Source organism: Lepidothrix coronata, unplaced genomic scaffold, assembly GCF_001604755.1.
Source record: "Lepidothrix coronata isolate B3197 unplaced genomic scaffold, Lepidothrix_coronata-1.0 Scaffold19, whole genome shotgun sequence".
NCBI lineage: Eukaryota > Metazoa > Chordata > Aves > Passeriformes > Pipridae > Lepidothrix > Lepidothrix coronata.
The window spans coordinates 4,858,692-4,884,319 of record NW_016690199.1 but is presented as its reverse complement, the minus strand read 5'-3'; the positions used below and the strand labels follow the sequence as shown (position 1 = coordinate 4,884,319).

Here is a 25,628-nt window from a genome sequence, read left to right as displayed (position 1 = left end):
CAGCTCAGTGTGAGCGCTGTAACCAGCAACAAACAGCAAAGTTTCTAAGCGTGGAATTATTTCCTCCCCCTGGCTTACCCAGCCAAAAGGCATGAAATGAAGTGCTTTCACACGTGTTTCTACATAGATGGGAAAAACACCACCTGACAGGAGCTTGGAGGCGTTGTTACAATTGTCCTGTGTCTGTGGTGCCCAGAGGAGCAGGGGCTGGTGGGGTGTGGGGTACCCGCTGGAACCCGGCAGGATCAGGGGGTGGAGGGGTGGATAGTCCCTTCTGTAAGGCAAGGCGAGCTGCAGAGGGACGCTGCAGTGTCTGCAATGGCCACAGGATGTCTCTCAAATGCAGAAACAGCTCTGGTTGGGGTTCAGTTGGAGCGTTTTTAGAGAAGAGCTCCCAGGATCACTCCATGCGATTTCTCATCGGTTATCGGTGCTACCATCCACTCGGACAACTTGGACTTGAAAGCATTAGGGAGGAAAATGGACCACAAGATATTGATGGGAGTTGTGTATTTTTCTCTTTGAAGTATACTCTAATGCTGCATTTAATTTTCCATTATTTTTTATTGCTTTTGGAGCTGAGGTGTAGTTTCAATGGGCTTTACCTTTGCCGTGGAAAACCTGTAGGGCTGCAAAACCCTTTTCCACTTCTTTGTTCAAGCTTGTTCAGTCTCCTTTCCTAAAAAATGACCATGTCAGGCAGTATGCTCTTCTGTTGAGAAGGGCAAAGGTCATATTGAATATTTAAATTAATTTTCAGCTCATTTTACAAGTAAGAATCTTTGTTTTCCTTCTTGGAAATTTAATTACTGAAGCTCTTTTGCTGTTCATCCTTTAGTAACTGGTCTAATCAAGGCTGTAATTTGCAGCCAGCCTTTTCTGAAATAATCTGGGATCGCTTGCCATTTATATTCCACTGTATTAGTAGCTCTCTAAAGCTTTATGTCTGGCATTTTCCATGCCTGCAGTGTGTTTTATTCTTCAAACAAATCGTGTCGCTTGTGCTTCAAGTAGGCAAGAAGTGAAACTTCCTTATTTGCTCAGGGTCTCTTTTTCAAATCACATGTTTTGCTTCAACTTTCACTGGCATTGTAATCCAAGTTTTGCTGTTGGGGAATTAATAGTGGCTGGTACTAATATTTATCGCTGGGATGTTTGGATTTGGCGAGTGGAAGTGGAGGAGCTGTTTATTTCGGTTGGTCTCAGGCTGCTCCGTGCTTTTTCTGTGAAGGAGCCCTGTGTCTCATCCCCTCCCTCTGCTGCTGCTGAGCCCTTTTCTGAGCCTCCCAAGGCGATGCCTGGAGCGTTGGTTGTGGTAGGAGTCACGGAGTGCACAGCGCTCGCCTCTCCATGTGTGACTGTGGTGGGAGCAGCAAAAGCTGAGCTTTGCTGTTGGGAAGTTCTATTCCTCATCATCGGTCTGGGAACAGCCACCAGAGCAAATTCGTTGGGTCAAATATATTTTAGTGGTTTTATCTAACTGACCCCTTGATGAACCTCTTTATCCCTGGCTTCTAAAACTTGTTGCTTTTTCCTTATCTCCAGAGACAAGGCTTGGCTGAACCCTTCTGGCTGAACACTTGGAGCTAAGTCTCGCTTCAAGGGACAGTCCCTTTTTGAGGTGTCCTGTGGTGTCAGAGCTCCATGAGTCTCTCCAGACCAGATCTGTGAGTGCCCTTTAGCTTGGGAAAGAGTACAAGTGCTCCAGGGCCCCTGAAGCATCTCCGTGCTGGTCTGTGGTACAGAGCGTGGCAAGTGCAATGGGACCTGTTTGGTGTTCAGCTGCTGAAGTGAATCTTTAGACGTGGAGAACAGCTTAGCTCATTTAAGGTCAAGGCTGTAATGAATGGTTGAATTTAGAGCAGTCCCTAGAATAGGAGGAAGAGAGTCATCAGTTCTGAATGACTTCAGTTCCTGGGTGTTTTCCAGGCCTCTCCTTAGGGAATCAAACACCTCACCAGAATGCTCTGCACACGTGAGGGCCTGCACAGTGGTGGGCAACATGTACATCAACAGAACAGCCCAGCAAGGGGCTGTGTGGGCTCTGCTAATGAGCAGGGGCAGGGCTGTCCCGTCACCATGGCTCTTCAGGGACCGGCCTTGCCCTCAGTGTGAGGCCACTGTAAGCAGGAGGAAAAGCTTGTCCTTGCTCTGTTGCTGTAGGAAACCACTCCTGTTTTTCACCCCTGTGGCCCTTTGGCTCTCCTTAGGAGAGGCATCAAAAGTAGTATCACAGGGTGGGAGAGATGGTGGGAGTTACCAGTGGCAGAAGAGGAGCTGGGTGAGCAGCACCCTGGCTTATGTGGATTTGAGTCTGGGGCTCAGAGCACCATTTCCCATATCATCTAGCGCTCTGTTGGAGTGAAGCTGCAGCCCCCAGGGCCTGCAGGAAGAGGCCTCTTCCTCCTCTGAGCTCTGTGTTCAGGGGACAGGCAGGGACGTTTGTCTCCGACCTGACCGGTCTGCCTTGCTCGCTTGCAGGTTCCACAGCTACAGGGCCCAAGTGCTCACACACGGTGTGTGCCTGTGTAAGGCTTGTTCCACTGAGAAACCAGCCCAAAAACTGTGACAGTTCACAGCAGGGGCCTGAGCTGCCCATCAAGAGGCAGCTTGTCTTAAAGGGTCACTTTCCAGGTCAGAGCTGCACTCGGAGTAAATTGTGATGGAATAGGGATGAATTCTGCTGTGCACAAAGGGGAGCTGAGCTCTGGTTTGTGCATCTAATAGCTTGGCTAACTTAAAATACCAAAGACTCTTCTCCCATTTTCTTTCTGCCTCTGACATGATGAGCTTGGTGTGCCAGGGTGGGCGTTTCATGGTGTAAAATAGTGAGGAAAAAAATTGTCTTGTATCTGGTTAATTCTGCTGAAGAAGCAAGGAAATGTGGAACCACCTTTGCAAAGCAGTAAAAGTAAAGGCAGTGACAAAAGCATTTGTCAAGGATAAAAATAAAGCAGAGGGATAAGAGCCAAGGTTTATGGGGACACACGCTGTTTATTTAACCAGCATCCAGCATTTCTCATTAACTTGCTGTTACCTCTATCTTACCCTCCCCTTCTGTCCTCTGACAACATGTGAGAATAAAGAATGTTTCATCCTTGCCTTTTTTTGTCACTCAGATGATGCCTTTTCCCAGTTTTCTGTCTTGGAAGCAGTAGCATTCCACATTGCATTGCAAAGCTGAGTTTCATTGATCTAGCAGCAGAGTACAGGGAAAGCAGGGGATGAAAACAAGTTCCTAAATTTGGACCAAACCAAAGATAGACATGCTACTAAATGAAAAACCAAAAACCTGGAAGTAAAGCTTTGGATCAGCATGGCCTTGCATTGAAATTTGTGGTTATGCAGATTGCACCTGTTACACTGGCTATGCTACAGGATTTTCTGGACGCCTCACAGCCAGGCTCTGGGGTGTGGAAGCACAGAAAAGGAGGTACCCCCAGTCCCAGTGGTGACTACCTAGGCTGGTATGACATTCAAGCTGAGAACTAAGCCTCAGTCTCTTCTTAAAGGGGTGCCTGACACCCACCCTGGCTGCAGAGCACCCTCCAGCCTGGCTTCTGGTGCAAGAGCAAAGGGCTGAGGCAGAAAAGCAGGTTTCCCTAACAACCTGTGGATGCCCTGTCTCAAACTGTTCAAGGCCATGTTGGTTGGGGCTTAGAGCAGCCTGGTCTACTGAAGAAGTTCCTCTCTGTGGCAGTGAGGTTGGACCTGGATGATCTGTAAGGTCCCTTCCAACCCAAACTGTTAAACTATTCTGTGATTCTATGAGCAGTTTCTTCAGCTCATAGACCCTCTCTGTGCAGATTTGGAGGACCTCCCCCTGCTCTCTTGCTCTGATGAGCAGCTCGGGCCCATTTAGAAATCTGTGTATGTGCAAAGAGTCTGTGGCCACCAGCAAATCTGGGCTCCCAAACCAGTTCCTCTGTCTGTAGCTGCCAGTGCTTGTGTGGTGCTGCACAATTTGCTGTTGAGCCTGAAAGGCAGGCAGCCTCCTCTCCTCCTGTTTCTGGGGCGGACAGCAAAGGAAATGAGGTGTTAAACCCAGTAGGAGCTAGAACACAGCCCTGCTCAGCCTTGATGCCATTGGAGACAAAAAGGCCTGCCAGCAATCCCACTCACCAGCTGCCGTGTGGAAAATCCTGGAGTGTGCTGAGATTCGGGAAAAGGTACTAAAACCTGCCTTTGTGAGTGATGGGGGTCCCTAACTAGGCCGTGTCCTGGAGCAGGAGACTGAGCAAAAGTGGGGGCGAGTCTAGAGGAGGAAAGGCTGGAGTGATCTGATCTCAGCTTCTATTTTCAAGCAGGTGGAATAGATCGGTGGGTTTGAAAAGGGAACAGCAGCAGTTCCTTCCCTTGGCACACTTCTCCCAGGATTGGGCAAGTTTTTAGGACAGTCACTTGTTCCTCCTCCCAGTGCTTATAACAGGGACACCAGTGCATGGCCCCAGTGGTCACCACTGCTGCCTGCCCACAGCAAGGGTCTGGCCTGCCAGGCATGGGGGAGTACCCACAAGGAATAAAATCACCCACTGGCACCTCCTTCTCTAGACGTGCTTTTCCACAGAAGAGCACCCTGGTCTGCTGCTGTCTTACCCTGTGTCACAGAGCCCTGGCTGGCAAGGGTGGGTGCTACCCACCACTGGGGAGTGAAGGACAAAACTTTGCCTAATCATAGCAAAAAGTCTCTTCCTATCTCAGCTGGTTTCATTTCTCTATTCTGGTCTGAATCCAGGCTGGGTTGGGGCCAAGACACTTCTTCGCCCTCGTTTCTTGTTTAGTTGCTAGACCAACTTCTCCTTTGGCTGGCTGGGTGCTCTTCTGTTGCCCTTCCATGTGGCTGAGACTGGCCTCTGTGTGAAAGAGGAAGGAAAGGTCCTGATCTCACACAAGGGGAGTGGTGCAGCTTCTGCAAGTGTCTGTCACAAGGCAGGAAGAGTAGGAGTCAGACTTTCCCAAGCCTGGAGTTAGATCTCTTTCTGGCCGCTGCGATGAGTGTGGGTAGGCTGAAGTGTAGGACAACAAAAGCACTCTGTTGGTAGATGTAAGTGGAGTAGTTTGAGAACATCCCAAATTTTCTTCTTGGCTAAGTGAAGCAATAATTTTTCACAATGCTGTGAGAACTTCCCTGAGATTTTCTGCCATGGAAAAGGGAAGAGAAAAGGATTTGTAGTATGCAAAGAGGACCTTCAAGCTTGTTTTATAGTCATAAGGCTCAACAAAGAACTAGGAGGAGACACGATACCACAGCCCCGTGGCTATTTGTCCTGTGTACAAACTGCTGCTGACCTTCCTGGAGGTCTTAAATATTCATTCAACTCAGATGGTCAGCCAGTGATGTCCCTGGAGAGCCAGAAAGTCTCTTGGATCCTCACTGTAAGGAGCTGGTGTCTGTCTGAAGGCGCTGAAAAGGGCTGTGTGTCTCCTTTACAGCCCTGGCCACAGCCAAAGTGTGCCCACCTGCATCAGCTGGACCCGAGATATTCCATGCATGTGCCAGGGAGGGAGCTGGGGGATGTGTGCTGAAGTCTCCCCGTTTGGATGACTGTGACCATCTCACTGCCACCACTGAAGGAAGCAGGAAGCTGCCTTGTGACTCCCTTAGTCTGCAGCAATCCGTAAAAATCTCAAGCGTTGGCTCTTGCTTAAACTGTCCTATGCTTGAATTCAATAAAAGTTCTCTCCCTTAGCAAAGAAGTGAAGCCACCTCTGAGTCAGTGCTAGCCAGGGGCATCACCCCTTCCCCTCCTGCCCCAGCCCAAGCTGTTCCTGGGCTGGCTGCCAGGACTCCATGCCTCCTGCCATGGCCATGATCCTGCTCTCTTGGGCAGCTCCGCCCTACCTGTGACGTGCTGCTGACATTGTCCCTGGGGAATCCAAAGGAAGGAGCACTTGTCACCAGGAAGGACAGGTCTGTCAGGCGCCTTTTGAAGCCTCAGAGCCCTGGGAGTGGGCAGGGCTGAAGTAATGTGTTCTCGGAGCAAGAACACGCCAGAAGTCTGGAGGAAAAACAGTTATGGAAATAATAACAACAGTGGCAATCAGAATAGGTGGGATCAAACTCAAAGACAACACGTCAGCTGAAGCAGGCATCTGTTTCCGTGGAAAAAGTCATCTGCTCCTGTGATGAGCCTGCACCCTCCTTGCCCTTGGGGAGCTGGAAGGAGGAGAAGACAGAAGGAGGGGTGGGGGTGGCTCAGTGCACTGGTGGCCAGACCTGGCAGTGCCTGAGCTAAAGACAAAGCTCAGTGCCTTGGTGTGCACGTAGGAAAAGGCAAGGGAGCTCTTGTCCCCTCTTCCTGCTCCTGGATAGCATCACCTGCAGCTTTTGTGAACCTCTGGGCCAAGCTGAACCTCAGTGGGGTGAACACATCAGCAAAAACCCTAATGCTTTACAGGAAACATCATGTCAGGTTTGGCCCCGTTCAGCTTGGTCAACTCTGAGGTGACAATAGGGACCATTGGTGGCTTAAAACAGGTCAGTCCCAAATTGCAGTAACTTTTTGTGGCCCTGAGTCTGTGGACTGCAGATGGATGGTCTGGAAATATGCTCCAAAAGTGAGTGGAGTCCCATCCACAGCCTGCTGCTGCGGGGTCAGGCTGAGTTTGGAGAGCGATGCGGTTGGAACTCACCAAGTCCTGGTCAGTGAAGGGCTGTGCCCTGCCTGCTGGCACTGTTCAGTGGTGGCAACCTTCACTGCCTGCCAGGTGTCCTTGAGCTTGGCCCAGACCCAGCTGGGTGCTGGGGGTCCCAGTGGTGGGTGCACTGGTGTGCTGTGACCCCGCCACTCTACACAGGGCAGTCCCTGGTACCAGATCCTCAGGTCTGGTTGGTGTTTACCTGGCCTGGCACCCCCATTGGGGGGGGTTGTCCTGCAGGACCCCAAGGGGCTGGTGCCACGTCCCTCTCTCCTGGCCAGTGTTCTTGTCACCTGCAGAGTGACATTCAGGCTCACAGAGCATCACTCAGGCCTGTGGGTTTTGCAAGCCCAGACTGGTGTGGGTCTGTCCCAGGGCAGGGCAGGGGATGCAGTCCCGTGGAAGCACCACATGTGCAGTGGGATGGGGGCCCAGCTCCCAGGACCCATCAGCTCTGCCACAAGCAGCACCCTGCTCTGTTCCAGTTCTGCACTCTTCACTAAAACATGGGCATCCCCAAAAACAGGCCTGATGTCCTAATGAGACTTGCCAAGGATTTCTGCTGGGCTGCAGCTTCCAGCCTGCATAAGCATCAGCCCAGCTGGAGCTTAAACAATATCCTTTAATAGGAACAGACAGGCACCCGTTTCCAGTGCTGGGAGAAGAGAGCACTCCCCATTCAGCGCTCCACGCAGGCAGCGGGGCCGCAGCGGGACGGGGATGCCCTGATTTGGAAGTCTCTTGCTCGACCCAGCGACTCGAAAGGCGGCTGTTTCCTGCGCATGGGCCAAGGGAGGCTTTTTATTTAGAAGATTCTTCGCCTGCTCAGTGTAGAGGGGAAATCAAAAGATACCAGCTCGTGCTCCAGGCCTCCACCGACTGTGACTTTGACCTACAGCAGACACAGGAGCTCCCACTGGTTTGCCAGAGCCACGCGGGCTGGGGCCTGCTGGCACTGCCATTTATGGGGCTCCAGCCCTCGCCCTGATTAGATAGTGCTCACCCAGCACAGGGGCACCTCTCCCTCCTCTGCCCACAGCGCTGCCCTGCTCCTCCCTGGGAAGGGGTTGCCGGAACGCTCGTCTGCGTAAACAGGAGCTGCCTTTAAAAATAAACTGAGAGAACAGCCAGGCTGGAGGGCATCGCTCCTGTTTCCATGAGAACAAGGGAACACAGCCTGCCAGGGCAGCTCAGCTCTGGCCTTGGCTTTCTGACCCTGCTTTCACCCTGCAGGAAGGTTTCTCCCCAGCTTTTCCCTGCTTGTACCCCTTTTCCTTACTGGGGCTCCTTTGGATCCTTGCTGTGGTCCCTGCTCTGTGCAACTACTCCTGCTGCCCCCCAAGCCCTCTGAGCCTTCCTGGGGCAGCAAAGCTCCATCCTGCCACTACCAACACCCCAGGGTGCAGTGGGCAAGGGGTCCCACACCCAAAAATGGCCAAAACTTGGAGGACAAAGCCCAGCACCTGAAAAAATGAGTCTGGGGACTGCAGACCAGGATTTGGCCACATCTGTTGCAGGGTGTTATTGCTGTCAGCACTTGGCTTGGCACAAGAGTCTGTCCCAAGCTGGGTTGGAAGGTGATGTCCCTTTTAGTGCCCTCCCCATGCTGGTGGGACATGACTTGTGGGACACACCAGGGTCTCCAACTGCATGTGGACCAGAAGGCTCTTCACATCCAATAATGTGCTTTTTACAGGCTTTTCCATTCCCAAGAGAAATTCTGCAGGAATTTTCTATTTCTCCAGGAAAGGCAGCAGGGAGAGGAAAGGTTGAGCTCTCTTGAGACCTTTGTACTTTATTTTTACTTTTGTTGTTGGGTTTTTTTTAATCTTGAGGAAGGAACAGACTAAAAGGGGCATAAATAAAATCCAGCTTGTTGGGACTAAAATACTTGGTTGAAATCCTTGCCCAGTGTTGTGAGTGAGTTTGTACATAAGAGAGACACTCGAGTAGGGGAGGATTCTGCATCTCAAATCAGGATCTTTTACCTTTTCTTCTACATTCCATCTGAAAAAGAAGAAGAAGAGTGACCAGGTTAACCCTCAGCTCTGAAGAGGGTGAGTGGCACAGGAGAGGATGGTGTCCAAGAGCCCCTTCGGCCACCCTGTCCCCAGCCTCAGCCAAGAAGCTGTAAAATGAGGCTAATGATACTCTCCAAGGGCCAGTTAAAAGCCTGAATGATGCTTTTCTAAATGCAACATCATAGAAGGACAAAGTATAGTTAGCATCAGGCCTGGCATAAGCTGAAGGAGTGATCCTGTGTTCTTTTCCAATCCAGACTTTGGGGTTTTCACTGTTGCTGATGCCCCCAAAGCCCAGCCTTGGAGGTTTCCTTCACCTGGGTCAGCATCATGTTCCCTCACCTGAGGGTGTGGCAGAAGGCTGTTCTATCTTGGAAAGGAGAGAAAATGCTGTCAAGCGTTCATCTGCTCGCAAAACATACTTTAGCTGCATGCTTCATGCAGAGTGTGAGTGCCACGGCTTAAAATAAATAGATTCATATCAGTTTGCTTGTGTTACAAGGGTCCTAGTCCTAGTGTGGCTTGGCAATAGTTTCTCACCACAGGTTACCCTTTCTGAGAGGATCATTTCCAAGTCCCACAATATCTTCCACAACAGCTCATTTGGACACTGCAGCCCCTCAGCCACCCTCTGTGTCCTGGGTGCCAGTGTGAGCTGTGGCCAGATCGCTGCCGACGTCCAGTTCCCTCTGCCAGCTCCCCAGGGATTTCTCAGTGGGGTGGAAGGACAAGACGGAACATGTTGGGAAATAGCAAAGAGAGAATTATGCCAAGTTCAAAGATTAGTGGTTGGCTTATTAGGTTTTCCCCTAAGCTCAGTATTAAGTAATGTTAAATGACCCACACAGAAATCAGAAGGGAGGATTAATAAAGTTTAATGGTGGAGGTTTGTGTTTGGAAGTGGGACTAAGCAGTGGCTTAGTGGTTTTTTTCCCTCCTCGCTGGTACCCATTGGAAGATGTTTCTTAGTATCTTAAAATTTTTTTTAAAAAAGGATTTTACCTCACTTCCTAGTTTTATGAGTCTTTTAATAAGTGATCCCATGCCCATTCAGCCTCAAATATCTCTTGGATTTATAACTGTATTTCACTGTTTCTCCATATCTTTTTGATGTATTTATTCCAAATCTCTTCTAGGTAATCTAATCTGTGTTTTTGGTGGTCCCTGCTCAGGGCTGGTTTTAACTGGAAGTGAATAAACTGAGCTGAAAGGCACCTTAGGTGGGCACTTAAACAACTCCTGTATGAAATGATGGCTCTCCAGACGAGTTGTTCTTGGTGGAGGCTTCACTCTTGAGCTAAGTTGTATGAAAAAAATCTCAATGTGCACATATCAATGACAATGGAAACTACCTCAAAAGAGAATGAGGGTGTACAGGTATCCCAGGAAAGGCTGAATGAGTACACAGACTATCCACAAAGACATGTCATTGCTGGCTTTGGTACTGATTATATAAAAGTATTTGGATAAGATAACCGTGGCCATCTGCATCTTCGGCTGACCCACTGCTTGGTGTCATTTCTCATAAATACTGCTCCAGGGCCAATCCTTACTCCTTGTAAGGAAAAACAAAACACAACTTCAGTCTGCTTTTAAAGCTGCATTTTATACCACATGCAAGGGTTTTCCCAGCTACCCGAGTCAATTCAAAGGCATTTCCAGGGGAAGAAGTAGGAGGCTGCAGGGACAGACATCCTGGTCCCCCCAGGAGAGGAGAGGGACATGGCACCTTTCCAAAAGTGGGGTAGCAGCCCAGGGCTGCAGCCCAAAACATGCAATCCTGTTGCCTGTGTGAGGACACAAGTGACCACCAGCAAAAAAATGGTGCTGAGCATCTGCGACTGCCAGCAGGGAGACAGGCTGGATGCTGTAGGGGTGGCTCATGGGGCCAAAATGATAATTCCCAATGGGTCTGGGGCCTGATTTTGTCCAAAATTTAGGTTACTGCGAGGAAGTGAGGCACATGAGCCAGGGCAGAGCGCCGTACTTCCACAGGGGCCCTTCCTCTCTGATATTCTCAGAAAACAGTCCCCCGTGCCAACAGAACACAGAAAACACACTGTGTTTCTGGGTTGGTCAGTCCCTGCTTGCTGGCCCAGCCTTGTGCCCAGGTGAGCCCTTGGCCCTGCTCCACCTCACAGTACCCCATGGAATGAGTGGGAGCAGTGGGATGGCCAGCGGGCACTTCAGCGATTCACAGCAGCTGCTGCATTCAGTGCCTCTCACACAGCCCTGCCCAGAGCTGGCTGGTGCAGCCCCTGCTGCCTCCCCTCCCACAGCTGATCATCTACCTGACTTGCTTCCACTCAATGCTGTCAGGAGGTGCTTTGCAGTGAGAAATGGTCTGTCTGGTCACCAGTGGCCAGAGACACTGGCCAGGACACAGCCCTTTGGGACAGTGGGGAGGTGCAGCCATCTCCAGCAGTTACCTCCTGCTGCTGGGATAGGGCTTCATAAAGAGCTGAGGGAAGTGGGAAGGATGGACATTCTGGGATGTTGTGAGAGCTATTGTGGGCTGGAGATCAGCCTCTGGAGGGCCACAAGCAGAATGGGGAGGTGCCCAAGCACCTGGTGGACACAGAAGCTGAGCACAGAGGCAGCTGGACACACTGCAGCCCCTGCACATGTGTCCATGCATGCCTGGCCTTGCATTCCCTCCTCAGCTCTCCTCTGGCCTCCTGGACAGCTGTAAGAAACCCTCAAGCCTCTTCCAAAGCTCTCAGCAGTGGGAAACCACTGAGCTGTTGCTTCCCATCCTCTAGAAAGTGCAAGGTTTGGGTCACTGCTGTGGCAGAGCCCCTTCCCAGGCTGGAGCCACCCCTCAGTGGGAGCAGAGAGTACCCTGTGCCACCCACCAGACCAAGGAGGGGAAGGGGTGCTGGCAGCAGCCTGTCCCCTCGGCTGAGCAGGGGGAAAGGAAGGACATCCCAGAGTCAGAGGGAAGGAGGTAAGGCGCTCATTCCAGCTCTGGGGAAAAGAGCATCCTCAAGAGCTCAACAATGTTTCCCCTTAAAATAATGACTTACCTTAAAAAAAAAAGAAAAAAAAGAAAAAAAGAAAAAAAAGAAGCCAGCCATTGCTGTCCCATGGTGAGGAGCTGACACTCTGGGGCCATGAGCGCTCCTGTTCATCACAATCCTCTTCTCATGCACATTCCCACAAGTATTTCTGGAGCCATCTCTCTCCAGACAAGTCCCAACTCGGAGGCTGTTACAGCAACGATTCAAGATGATGGTATCCCGATGCCCTTTGCTCAATACAGCCCACTTATAGAGCAACAGAGTTCCACAGCTCTCCTGGTGTTCATTCCCACCAGAGACCTCTCCTCTCCTGCCTGTCTGGACATCATCCGTCCCTTGCTCCCAACACATCCTCTGAATCACCACCAGCACCGGGATGGCTCTGCCAGCTTCCTGGTAGTGGCAGGCGTGCTGTGCCCAGCAGCCTGGGAACAACGTCATCCCGAGCAGTGATTAGTGATGATTCAGGGGATTTCACCACAGCGTGGAGGGAGACCGGCCAGTTTCTGTGGGCAAACCTCAAGGACTTAGTGAAACACCAGCTTTCCTGCCCGAAATGACTTCACCACTTGTGCCCCAAAGCCATCTCGTTTGCATCTTGCTGCCTCCACCCTGTCTCTGGCCAGCTGGGTCAGCGTAGCAGACAAATCACCCTTGTGCCAAAGCCAGTGCCCAGGCTCCATCAGCTCCCACGGGCAGAGCCAGCACTAAAGATGAACCTGCTACTGGTTTTCCCTCCAGCTTTGCTGCAGTTTGGACGTGCAGCAGCACCTGAACTGCAAACAGACACTATTTACACCCCATCAAACCTGTCCTCAGAGTATGTGCTCACTGCCCTGCCAAGCCAGGCTAAAGAACATGGGTTTTCAGGTGAGTTTGTTTTCCAGGTCGTCCATTCCCAAGTAATCCAGGAAAGCCGCTACATGCTTGAGTACCACCATCAAACACCATCACAGTAAGTCACTGCAAAAATATAAGCTGACACTTCCAAGGTCTCCTCAGCACAGGTTATTCTCAGTTTCACTCTCTGGTCATCAATAATGGATGTGGAAAAAGCAACCAGACTGCAGCCAAACCTCACACCCACTGGCACTAAACACAGGGAGAAGCCGAGGTCCTTCTGTCAAACTGAACTTCAGTTCTGGTTTTATTCTGAGATTACGTCACAGAAAGCTCAGGGTTGCCCATTCTGTATTTTTAGCTGAACTTTTCACATTCATTAAAAAACTTCAATGTTCACATTTTTCTACCCATTTTCCTGGGTGTTGAGCATGAGGCATTTTGCCCTTTGAAAGTTTAATTCACACAGATATATATATACACATGCATATATATATAAAAATATACATATATATATAAATGGTTTCTCACAGTCTTACTCACTGGCTGGAGGAGAAAAACAAAGATGTTTGGTAGGTTTGGATGCATCTCTCTGTTTATTTTTACCCTGTCTGATACTGCAGATTTTCCCTGTTAATTGTTGATCACAGGCTGAGCCTACACTGCCAATTTAATCACTAGGCCCGCTCTGTGGGTGTAGCAAGGTAGGACTTCTCACCTGGTGCACTCAGCCTGGCTCTATGCAGCATTTGGACAAAAATAAAAACCCAGATGGTCTTTCAAAAGGCAGGGGAAGCACAGTAGTTCATGTACCAACACCTCAGGCAGCCCTCACCACTGGCAGCCAGGGTGGGCTGGGAGTCCAGGGTGTGGCCTGTGCCTTGAACTGGAGCTGGTCAGGGGCTTGTGTGATTTCTGTGTAAGAAAATAAATCCTAACATGTTAAAAACAGGGGAAGATGATCAAGCAATGGAAGAGGCCCAGTTCTGATTAACCTCTCATCTCAGCCCATCACTGGGCTGGGCTCTCCCTCCACTGGGGTCAACTAAAACCTGATGAAGCCCTATAATGGCGGGGAAGTGCCCTATCCTACTGCTGGAGGGCTGGAGAAAATGGTCAGCAGGGCTATTTCCAGCGTTGTAACTACGCTTTTTTACGAGAGGTGGGAAGGCAGACTAACCAAAGGAACATGTAGGAGCCAAAGGAGCCTGCTGGCCTGCCGCTACCCCAGGGGAAAAGAAAAGCGAACAGGAGATGAAAAGGCTGTGATGCTGTCTCCATCCTCATAAGACAGCCCTGCCTGCCATGCTACCACATTTTTTGTGTGGGGGCGGGTGGGTGGAGACAAAAGAAAAAAAAATATCACTCAAACTCTTCTGCTCAACCTATTCCACGTTGCGTAAAAGTCTGATTGCGCTCATCTGAGGACAGGCTGGAGCCTAAACCCTCCCAGGTGGGTGCTGGAGTCATTAGGCAATAGCACCTTACTTTTCCTTCTTGGCCTAGAAATGGATCCTGGACAAAATGGAGAGCTGGAGGAAAGCATTGCCCTGCCCTTGGCTGTGGTTGGAGCTGAGCTGAGACGAGCCAAACAAGGATCCTCTGCAGAGGGCAGGAGTCGAGCAGGAGCCTCCTGTGCCCCAGGCATCCAGCAGGTAAAACCACCTTGCTCCATCCCTTGTTTTTGTGAGAGAGGAGGCACATGGTTTGGTCACCTCATCTCAAGAAGCAGGAGCCTCCTTGGAGCACCTGGACCTGCTCGTGAAGCAGCTGCTCTGTGCCCTTGCTTGGCCAGAGGCACAAGGGAGCGTGTAGGGAGCTCAACCACTTTGCTGAGGCCTGGGAGCCTCCCACACCATGGAAGGGTGCCCAGGGCTGGTTCTGTGGTGCTGAGCTTTACCACTATCCCTTCTGTAGCTGAGTCCACAAGAGGATGAGAGACCATGATTCATCTTCCAGTAGATAGCACGGAAGTGGGATAGGGAGCATTTATGGGCAGTCTGCTGCCAGTAAGTGTAACTTGAGAGGTAAGTGGTTTCCCAAGCAGCTTGATCTCTTGATCAAGGACCCTGGGGTGCCAGCAGGCAGCATGCTGCTGTGCTACACATGCCCAGAGGAAGGGGACAGGCCGACTGACCGCTGCCAGCACAGCCATTGCCTGGTGCTGGCATGACACACCAGCCAGGGCTGGGCAGCTGCTCCCTGAGGGAAGCAGAAGGAAAAGACAATGACAAACAGAAATTCCTCTTGGAAACATTATAAAAGTGGTGCATGTCTTGCAGCACCTCAGACAACCTGCCAGCCAAGAGGGCAATGTGACGAGGGGCTGCCTCAAGGCAGCAGGATGGCAGCGACTATCGCTGCTCCCCAATCTGTGGGGGAGAGAAACCCAGCTGAAATGTCATGGGTAAGCGTGGAGATGGTCCCAAGGGCTCCCAGCCCCTGTCCTCCCCCAGCCTGCACCCACACACCTCCAGCACTGTTGGGGACAACGGAGGAGCCTGTGCACCGGCCCAGGCCTGGTGAGGAATGATGCCATCACTGAAGGATGTGACAGGAGCATGAGCCAGATGGCTCCTTCACAAAAGCTATGGGACACTCCATCAGCAAGGCAAATTGCAGTTCCCCTGTACAGAGCACAGCAGTGACCAATAACCTCCCCTTGGTTTAAGACCAAGAACCCCTGTCCCACAGCATTACCTGGCACCATTCTGGGTGCCCGAGGAACAAGCGAGTGGCTGCTCCACACAATCCATATCAGGCACCCAGGGCACAATGGCAAGTAATGCCAAGATCCAAACCAAAGCTTTTAAGGGAAAGGGGTGGGAGGTTCAATTTCTCTCGATCAGAAGTTTTTAGCAAGTCTCAGCTGGGGTAGGTCGCTGTGTCCAGCCTTTTGCCACGACATATTCTTTCTCTGGAATATTTTCAATTGCTTTGTACAAGCTGCAACAAAAGCATGGTCATGTTATTCCTCATGGCAGCAACAGGAGGGAACACAGCAAAGGTGGTGGGTGGGAATGAAAACCAATTAAAATAAGTGTTTTCTAGTTGGATTCAAGCATTAAAGACTGGCTTGTTGCTTTGACCACAATGTTTTAGCCAGCTACTGGTGCTGTCTCAAGACTGCAGGGACTCAGGGGCTAAAAGGAGACAGATGGAGCAGCTCCCAAGGGCTAAGAACATAGGAGAAACAAGATGCATAGAGAGAGAAATGTTTTTATTAGTCCAGCTGATATAGCTAGAAAAAAATAGACAAGTTTTCAGGCATCTCCTTCCATTAGGTAATTGCTGTGAGTGCAGTAACGACGCCGTGTTGAGGAGAGGCACCACTAAATGAACACTCTCTGATTACAAGAAGCAAAACCAGCTATTTGCCAAGCGTCTGTGAACAGTGACATGAAGCACAGCATGGGGGAATCTAAAGAATATACAGAACCAACCGGTTGTCTCTTGCACCATTTTCTCTTCCCTGCTCTCACAAGCTTTGTACAGAAAAATCCCTGTGCTGATTAACTCAAATACAGGAACACCCAGCACAGAACAAAACTCTTACATGTGATCTCCTCTCCCCCACCCAGTTAAATTTGAAACACATAGAAAGCTGTATTAAAAGAAAAAATTCTGATCAGAGATGTTCACTCAGCCTTTTCTCACCAAAATTAAATTAGCTTTACCCCAGCTGGAGTCATCTCCTCAGCTAAGTGACAGCCTGCAATCACAGCCTTAGAAATATCACAGCCTTTACAAAAGAAAGCTTCAGTTATCTATGCAAACCTATATAAAGCCACATGCTGTGGAGCTCTGCATCAACCTTTCATCATGCTCCCTCTATCAAAGCTGGGTTTTAGCTGTGGATAGAGCTATTGAGCAGGTGCATCTGCATGAGCTGCAAAGCTGCTGTTTCTAAGGGTGTGATGCTCATAGTTATCAATACTTCCGGAAAATGTTGCTCTTGTAGGTTAATAATGTGATGCTTCCACGCTGCAAGCACACATGTACAGCCATTCTGAAGAACACACCCAGAGAACAGCCTGAGCTTGCAAGCCAGACCCAGTTTGGAAAAGAAAACTAACTTACCATGTTTTAATTGACTATACTGCTCATTTTTAATTTCATGGGACAACTGGTGCATGGGCCATCAAAAGCCAGCTGAAGAAAACAAATTATCTGGTATTTTCCTGTAACTGGCAGCTTCCAGCCCCCATCTCTTCCCTGGCTGAACTGAAATCACTTACAGAGAAGCATGGGTTTAATTAATTTAGATTTCATCTCACTCCTGATCCTCAAAAGAGCCATTGGTTGTTTATACCACCTCTCTGCAGAGCCTGAGAAGGAAAACAATCTTCTTCATACAAACTAGCTCAGGGTCAACAGTACTATGGGCTGAAGTCTGACCTCAAAGCACTGTTCAGTAGCCCCAGGAGGAGCCAATGGAGAACAGCAGCCCTCTGCACCCAGCCCTGTCTCCTCTCCCACACAGGAGTCAGCCTGGCTTGCTGTACTCAGGATAATAACAGTTTACAGTTGGCATGAGCAGATGCACAAGTCAAAGCCTTGGAGGTAGGGCATGTTTGCAGTGACTCATGTTTAACACTAGTTCTCAAATTTACAGCAACTACAATCAAGTTAAAGGTTCAACTTTTGCTTTAACATTTCAACTCAGGTGGTCTGCAGCAGCACAGCCAGGAAGATGTGCTTGCACACAAAACCAGCCCATCTAGCATAACTATGAAAACCAAGTCACTTAAATCTCAAAGACATTCAGTTAACATATCTAAGACATCTCAGGCCAAACAATAGTTTATTTCATTTTGAGCAACATCTCAACCATCAAAAAAATAAACTCTAACACAGATGGATGGAAGACTTCTCTACAGTGTAACTAAGTGGGCTCTGACCCCAAGGGTTTGAATTGGAGTGACCTTTTATTATTCATCCAATAAGTTAGGAAGCATGAGAATAAAGTGCTTTATTTCTGAGCTGGCATGAGGTCATCAATGGACTGGCCTTTTTCAAGGCGTTTTTCCATTTCAATGAGCAGCTTCACACCATCCACCACCATCTGCACCAGCTCCACCTCAGAGAAGCCAAGACGATCAGCATTGGAGACATCAAACACTCCTCCAACAGCAGCTGTGTCCACACCACCTGCAGCAAGAGATTTAGTTAGAACACTGACCACAGCCAGAGCAGGTGAGTCTGCCTTTCTTCCCTCACCAGCTGGAGGTGGGGACACAGCAAGATGATTCTCTACAAGCTGCCACTGGTGTCTCCTCCTACGTGCAGGGAGATAAAGCCACATGTGACTGCCAACATGAACCACAGACCTTGCCACTAGGCCAGGTCTTTTTTCTTTTGACCCATGAGCAAGCTAACCCACGGTCAGAAATAACTTCTGACTAGGAGATAGCTCCAGTGGGTAAATCTGGATTCCCATCCCTGCTTACAATGTGAACAGCTGCCACCAGGTCCATCTTATCTGGTGCTCAGAATGACACACAGGACATAACCAGAGAGCCACACGCAGCACAGTGTAAGCAGAGCACTGGCATCCCCAACTCCTCCAATAAATGATTTAAAGACTTTTTTTCTCTCCACGTGCTTTACAAAGGAACCTTTTGGATGGTCTGACAGGTAAAGACAGTGTGAACAAGACAGCTCTGGCTGTAGCCAGGCTTCTGATGGTGTCTTAGGGCACACTGACCTGGCCATCAGTGTATCAACTCTCACCTGTGCCTCGTTTCTGCAGCCGAAGCCTCTTGAGGACTTCTCCGAACTTCTCATTTTTCCCAAGGTGTGGCAGCTTGATGTGCACACCAGCACGGAGCCCTGTTCCGAGGTTGGATGGGCAGGTCAGGATGTAGCCCAAGTGTGGATTCCACATGAACTCATAGTTTTTGGCCTTGAAGAGAGTTTCTATCTATAAATAGAAAGAATGGATGTTTAGAGATTGTTCTCTGCCTGAAGGATGTAGGACATCCATTAGTGCTCATTTACAGCTTCAGTCACCTAGCAACAGCCACAACACTTGGAACAGCTATTTCAGTCACATAAGCCCCCTCCATTTGGAAAAAAAGGCCACCAACAAGGGGCTTTTAAGGCCTTAATCTTGCTCCTAGTGGTGAGACAGGCTAAGTTTAAAAGCTACACTTCTTACATCACTATCTCCTGGAAAGTTTGATTTAGTACTTGTCAAGCTGACACATCTCTTAGGATCAGGAAAGGGGCTGGTAAAGCTGAAGTTCATATCAAAACTAGGAGAGAACAGCATCCAGCCTAAAAACTTCAGTCCAGCTTTGCCCATCCTCATTCAAGTAATTTCTCCTCTCACCCCAAGGTGTCTCAGAGCTTTAGAGAACTACGTGGAATTTCTTTAAAATACATTTTAGACATTTGGATAAGGGTGCCACCATATCAGAAATGTATTCTAGATTTCATAGCTGCAAGGCTTTTTACCAACATAGGTGTTTTGGAGCCCTCACAGCTCGGGACCTCATCATGATGTTTCCAGAGATCCAGGCTATGAAACACAACCATGCAGGACTCGGGAGGGGGCTTGAAGAAGTTTGCATTTCAGCTCTAACTAGAGAACCACACACCAGCTCAGGCAATATTGATTTACCTTTGTTAGCCCAGTACAGAAGCGCTGAAATACTTCCTTCATGTTGCCACCTTTTTGCATGGAAATAACTCTAAGGTGATCCTCCTCATTGATCCAAACAAGGAAGGTCTTGTTATCATTGTGCCTAGGGGACAAAGCAAACAAGTCGTTGTCTTCCCACCTCTCATTTTGAAGAGCACTAAATTGCTCATCACTGTAGCTTTTATTTCAAGAGGCTCACTTAATTGCTTCATCAAATAAATGGATCTTACTTCTTTTGTCTATGCAGTTAAGTATAGACCTGCTCTTCTCAAGAGGTAGTTTGAATTGGCCTTTATCTAAACGGGTCAAAGTAATAACATGGCATCAACCCCTAAAATCTGCTCAACCCCCTAGCTCACTTGTGGCCCCATTTTACAAATTTAAGCTATTTCATCTGCTCAGCAGTCTGCAGAAGGGTGACCAGTACAGACTCTGAGGCAGCCTTGTGTTATGGACATCACTATACCATGTTGACCACGTATAACAGAGCTTTTTTATCAGAATTGTCAGATTCTGTTAAATTGCATTTCGTATCTTATTTTCACTATTAATTTTTGATCAGAGCTTTTCAGAGATGCTGTAAAAACCTCTGAACAATGGTACTCTCTTGTCCCAGCTTGCAGCTGACAGCAAGTACTCTCTCCGATGATATTTATCGTGCTGGTAATTTCTGAACTTGATTAGGATCAAAAATTAGCTAGTACCCAAGGAAAGTTATTTATGCAGACAACACTAAGACATTACACTTCAAGTCTGTAGATTAGTCATGCTCAGATGACAGCGCTATCTGGTGCTGGCAATCTGCAGGTAGATGATGCAATCTTAAAGGTGACCTACAGAAACAACGCGTGCTTCCTCTGGGTTGTACTGAAACAGCTGCAGTAATAAGACTGGAGCATTCCTGGTGATGAAAACCTAGCCCTTAACTTACAAGGGAGCAAGCTAATTATGCTGCAGAAGCTCCTGAGATGCAGAGTTTTATGTAGGTGACCTACATCTAACAAGCAGAATCCTTCCATTCCATACCTCTGCATCAGTCAACTCCTGTCACCGAGTCTCTGGGGACAGGGGGAAATCTTATCACTAGTACAGGTAAAGTCATACTAGTCCAGCACCAGTGAGTTTCTGCAAGCAGAAGTCATGAGACTCCAAGGCAGTAACTATGCATCCAGGACCAACTCTGAGCTAAGACACTGCTATGGTTTGTACCATAAGTTACTCTCAGCTCCTGGACAAGAGCTGAATGTAGTGGTACATCTGCTCCATTAGAAGTGATCTACTTTTATAAGCTGATTCAATTTTCCTCTGGTGCTTTATTAACCTGGACTGGATGGGCAGCCTCTGGTTCCAGGCTAGCCAAGCTGGCTTGTTCCTACCAGCATAATAATACTTGTCCAAATTCTGCTGGTTAAGCTGCAACTTTCCCCAGAGGACAACACAGAAGTTTCTCAATAGATTCAGTATTACAAGTTGAAGCTGCTGTTTAGCCCAACAGTACCAGTCACCACCAAAACTACAATTTTTTTTGCAGGGATCTCATAAACTCCATTCTTCCAGACATACTCACCAGATGCCCCTGGCATCAGGCCAGTCTCGTGCCATCCCAGATGCCAACAGAAGAGGAGAAACTGGCTTGTCAAACAAGAAGTGGTCATCAATCAGCTGCTGCTGCTCTGCATCGGTCATGTTCCTCAGAGCATAGTACTTTCCCTTGAGATCACCGTCCAGACTACCCAGAGCTGAAAGAGAGAGGCACTTTCAGGATGGGACCAAAGGTGTTAAGACACTCCCAGCACTTTACAGACCACACACACAGTATGGCCATGTCTGATCTGCTGTGTTTGGTTCCTCCCTTGCTTTCATCTGCAACAGCAATGCCTTTGTGGCATTGCAGAACTTGAGGCAGTATCAGATGATGTGTCTGCACCTTCCAGGCTTATACAAGTAGCCTTCGTTCCCTTACATGCGGTATAGAATCCTTACTGCTGCAGAACTTACAAGTGGACTGCTTTCTTCCAAGGAGAACCAAGGTCATGAATATAACAAACAGTATTATTCTAGTCAAGGACTATTACCCTGCCCTTGAGAGGTTTTGGAACAACCACTCTCCCAGCCTCCAGAATATGCACCTTGAGACTATCATCATTCTTTTACCTAATGGCATTGGAAGGTAACAGAAACAACTTCCAGCTGAGGAGTTTCACTGAAAACTAAGACTTACTCTACTCAGCTGCAGATTTGCAGCAAGACTACACCTCTAAACAAGCTGAGCATTAATGAAAGTAAATTAAAAGCAGCCACAGAATACTGCACACCCATGAGTCAAGCCCTGTAGTTGCCACATACCTGTTACATTTCAGGTTTGAGCCCTGACAAACCAACTTCTTTCACCACACACACAGACAGAAGCTTTTGAGATCAGCAAAGGTCAACTTAACGCAGCCCAACTTCCCTCTGACACGTGCTCTTGCTCTCAGCTACACACTGCAACACTGAGGCAATGCTAATGCAATGAGCCTTTTCCAGGGAAGGCTTCATGTTCAGACCAAGTCTCCCGGGAGGTGGCTTTTGCCAACTGCCTCCATTTTCAAACTGCAAAGAACAGCTCTTGCACAAAGGACAGACATATTTCCCTGACGCACCCAGTTCTCACTTACCTTCAACAGAGAGCTTCTCAATAGCCCGCCTCTCTCCTCGACTACAGTGCGGGGGAAGACAGAATCCACGGATGCTTCTCCCAGTTCTGACACGGGAACTTAGCACATAATTGGGATCCAGGTCATCACCTCCCTATAAATTGGGAAATCAGTGAGTACAACCCTGTTACCAAGATACCTCCCCTAAATACACGTAGCTTCCATACATTTGAACGTGCACCTTACACTTGAGGTATTGACACCTTGGTCTGTAAGACTGTGTCTTACTGCAGGACTATTTCCTTCAGCATTAGGTCAAGTATGTGTGACACAATCCTTGTTTAGAGGCCAAGGGTACAGCTACTAAGTAGTCCTAAAAGACAGGGATACCACCAGACCATCAGTTTTATGTCCATTTCAGACTACAATCTGGGCTTCTGTTACCCCTTCAGATCTGCAATCTAGAAGTATCAACATGAGGCAGAACCTTCTTTAGGTAGGTGTTTACTTTTGCAAACAAAACTTATTCATTACCGTTCTCCAAACTTTCTTATTTTCAGTATGACCTACAGCAAGCCCATCAACATGTCATCAGGAACTCCTAGAGCTTACAGTAATAACATTTGAAATCCATAAACCAGGCAGAAATCCTTACTCCTAGCCATAATATCTATTCTATAGTATGACACCATCAGCTGATATTTAAGATCCAAGATCAGATAGCAGGAAGTGTTTAATTTTTATGACAGGCCATGACTCCTAGGACAGTGTTGTTTAGGCTTGACTACTACAGCCCACGGTTCATGGAAATACATAAAGGTGTTTGGCACAACCTGTGCCACAGCAGCACCTGAGGCAAGCTCCTGCTGCATGCCAGCTGCCTGGTTCTACCCAGCCACTGATATCCTACAGCAGCAAACTCTTCAGTCTGACTGCATCAGACTCATAGCCCATGTGTCTGTGCTCCGTGGAAGTGAGGAGACAGAGCCTGAACAATCAGTTTGGGCAGCTGCCAACAACTTTACAGTCTTCGGACCAGTAACCTGTAATCGATCAGAAGTTTATACCTGCAGGTTATCAGCATTCAGGTCGGTCTTGTGCTGATCGCTTGGTTTGTAGCCACCATGCCTGTCTTCAATAACTGGATCAAAGAGCTCCTTAAACACGTCATAGGATTCTTCATCACCAGCCACACATCCTACTGTCATTATGAAGGGATGGCCTGAAGTGGTAATAAAGTCAGAAGAGCTAAGTTTGGGTGACGTTTGGCTGTACTCCAGCGCAGCACTAACCAGGCAAGTTCTTTAGTGGCAAGTCTAGTCACTTAGAAATTCATTCTTACATAAAAACATTTGGAGAGACCCTACATTTTGCACTTCATCCAGTTAATCAAATGCAGTGCTATGGAAACCCATAGCTGTTGTCATTAAACCATGCTCCTTTGTCAAGCTTGGTTTAGGACAAATTTGCACAGCACATCTAATTTTACTAACTAATTTAGATCACTGGATAGAAGTTATGTCTAAACAATCATGCTTTGCTGTAAGCAAGCATGCTTCGCTTTTTTGCTCCTTCTGCTACAGAGCTACATTTCTGTAGTCTGCTCATAAATACCACCTCCACAAGATTAGTTTTAAGTCACCATATTCAAAAGCACCAGTTACTTCAGCTGGTTCACACGGAATATTCTCAACGCGTTTTACCAGGATTATCAACCCCAGTCTGAATGACATCATCCAGGGTGAAGCCACTGGGCGTGACTCTGTCTCTCAGTTTCGTGTATAAATCCAGGGTTAGAACTTTGGCCATGTGGTTGTTGTGGGTGCTCAGGTCCGGGTACTCCTCATCAGGAGGCAGTCTCTGATTATTTAGTTGGGCCATTTTGATATTGCTAGAGTAAAAATAAATACTGTAATGTTAACATGTAAACACATCTGCTCCCCCTTTTTCATAGAAGTGCTAGAGAACATCACATAACCAGTTTGGAATAAGAACAGACCAGGACAGCCAGGTAAGTCAACATTTCCCCCCCCCCTCCCTCCCTGGTTGCATTATAATTAGGATGTATTTGGTTTGAGGTTTTTGGTGTTGTTTTTTTTTTTCCCTTCAGATTTAAAGTATTTAGCAGAGTAGTTACATAATTGAAGTGTCTGGGAATTGATATGTCAGATCACAGCATGGAACATGGCTTGAAGGAGCACAGCCTCTTAATAAGGCCATGCCTTTAGCACAGTCTCTCAATGCTTTGCAAGATTTGCCCCTCAGTAGCTCAAGAGTTTTGGGTGCCGTTGTCAAGAAGCACTTCCAGTCAGGAGGGAGAACAGATCATTATGCAGATCTAACGGTCCCATTACCTGGGTTGTCAACCCCAGTCTGGATGCAATCATCCAGGGTAAATCCACTGGGGGTCTGTTTATCTCTCAATTTCTTGTACAGGTCCGGGGTCAGCACCTTGGCCATGTGATTGTTGTGAGCTTTCAGGTCAGGGTACTCATCCTCAGGTTTGTACTTCATCTTCAGGAGGTTGTGGCTGTTTGAGAAGGGCATGGCTGACCCTACCGTAGTCACTAAGGGAGAAAGAGGGGAAGCCTATCACAGGGGGCTTGGTAGCCTCCGAACCGCCCGGGGGAACGCCAGGCACCCAGGCAAGGTCACCTTGGCTCGTGTTCCACCCGCGCCTTTCACACCTTTGCTGCTACACCGCTTTCCACAAGCGCCAGGAAGGAGGAAAAAAACAGAAGTTCTTCACCTCCACCAGCCTGGCCGCAGGGGCAGGGGCTCTCCCGCCTCCCGGGTAAGGGGACGCCCCCAAGGTCGCCGGGAGCGGCCGCGGCAGCGCCGGGCAGACCCCGCGAGTGGCTGCGGGGCGGGGGGAGCGGCCGGGCGGCCGCGGGGCAGGGGTGGCTCGGCCCCGCCGGGACCCCGGTCCAGCGGCAGGTGAGCGGGGCGGCTCCGCTGCGCCCTCGGAGCGCGGCCGCGCCTCCTCCCAGCGCTGCCGGACCACAAGGTCCTGAGCAGCGGCAGCGCCCGCCGAGCAACGGCTGCTCCCCGGCCAGGGAGCGGAGGGGCGGGCGGCATCCGACAAGCCCTTACACAACAGACGGCTCCCTCGGGGGACCTGGACGGGGCGAGCATATGTAACTACCCTGCTAAATACCAGGTTAATCTGGTTTTAAAGCGGGGCCAACCCAGTGAGCACCTGCGTCGCGCCCCGCGCCCCGGCTGCGCCCCTGCCCCGCGCCGTCCCCCGCTCCCCTCCTCAGCCGGACCGGCTCCACCCCACATAGCAGGGGAAAAAAAAAGACAAAAAAAAAAAAGGGAAAAAAAAAGAAAAAAAAAAAAGGAAAAATACAAAAAAATCGAAATCCCTTGTCTTAAGGCTGCATAGCGGCTGCCCCGGTACTTACCGAGGGCTCCGCAGCTATAGCAAGGATGTCCGCGCTGCTCCGCGCCCCGTAACGCCCGAGCCGGAGTGGAGCCCCGATCCTGCCGTTGCGTCCCTTTTATATAGAGCGCTAACCGCCGCCCCATTGGCCGTTATTTATAGCCCATTCATTCCATTGGGTCGCGCGCCGGAGGGCGGGGCCAACGCTCCGCTGCCGGCCGGTCCCGCGCCTGCCGCCATTTTGCTCGGCGTTGGGGAGGCCGCGCGGGGGCGGGGGGACCCCCTGGGGCCGCTCCGGCAGAGCCGAGGGAGCCGCGGCGCCTCCGCTGAGCGCTGATGTGTGGGCAGAATTCCATCTCTCTGCGCCATCGTGCACCAACAATGGCCCGTTGCCATGAATATTGGCTCTTCACACCTCGGTCGAGGATTCAGCCGCGGGTG

At 49.3% G+C, this 25,628-nt stretch overlaps 2 protein-coding genes across 3 annotated transcripts in view; one reads left to right on the top strand and one right to left on the bottom strand.

The window, feature by feature from the left end:
- Positions 1-15,723: 15,723 nt before the first annotated feature.
- On the bottom strand, positions 15,724-25,343 carry CKB (creatine kinase B). Of its 2 annotated transcripts, none has more exons than XM_017807478.1 (8): positions 25,210-25,343; positions 24,157-24,369; positions 22,870-23,024; positions 21,824-21,956; positions 20,734-20,905; positions 19,146-19,269; positions 18,254-18,443; positions 15,724-17,671 (listed from the first exon to the last, which is right to left on the bottom strand). In XM_017807478.1, exons 1-8 carry the CDS (start codon positions 25,331-25,333, stop codon positions 17,493-17,495), a joined length of 1,290 nt encoding a protein of 429 aa, XP_017662967.1. In that variant the 5' UTR covers positions 25,334-25,343; the 3' UTR covers positions 15,724-17,492. The 2 variants fall into 2 exon arrangements, with proteins under 2 accessions (XP_017662967.1, XP_017662968.1); XM_017807479.1 differs by lacking the exon at positions 24,157-24,369 and adding an exon at positions 23,506-23,693 and having other exon boundaries at positions 17,306-17,671; positions 25,210-25,320.
- A 46-nt stretch (positions 25,344-25,389) lies between these two features.
- TRMT61A (tRNA methyltransferase 61A) overlaps positions 25,390-25,628 on the top strand; it is a 28,178-nt gene continuing 27,939 nt past the window's right edge. Inside the window, exon 1 of the mRNA XM_017807485.1 lies at positions 25,390-25,625. The gene's annotated coding sequence lies outside the window, so the exon portion shown is untranslated. The remainder of the gene's footprint in view (positions 25,626-25,628) is intronic.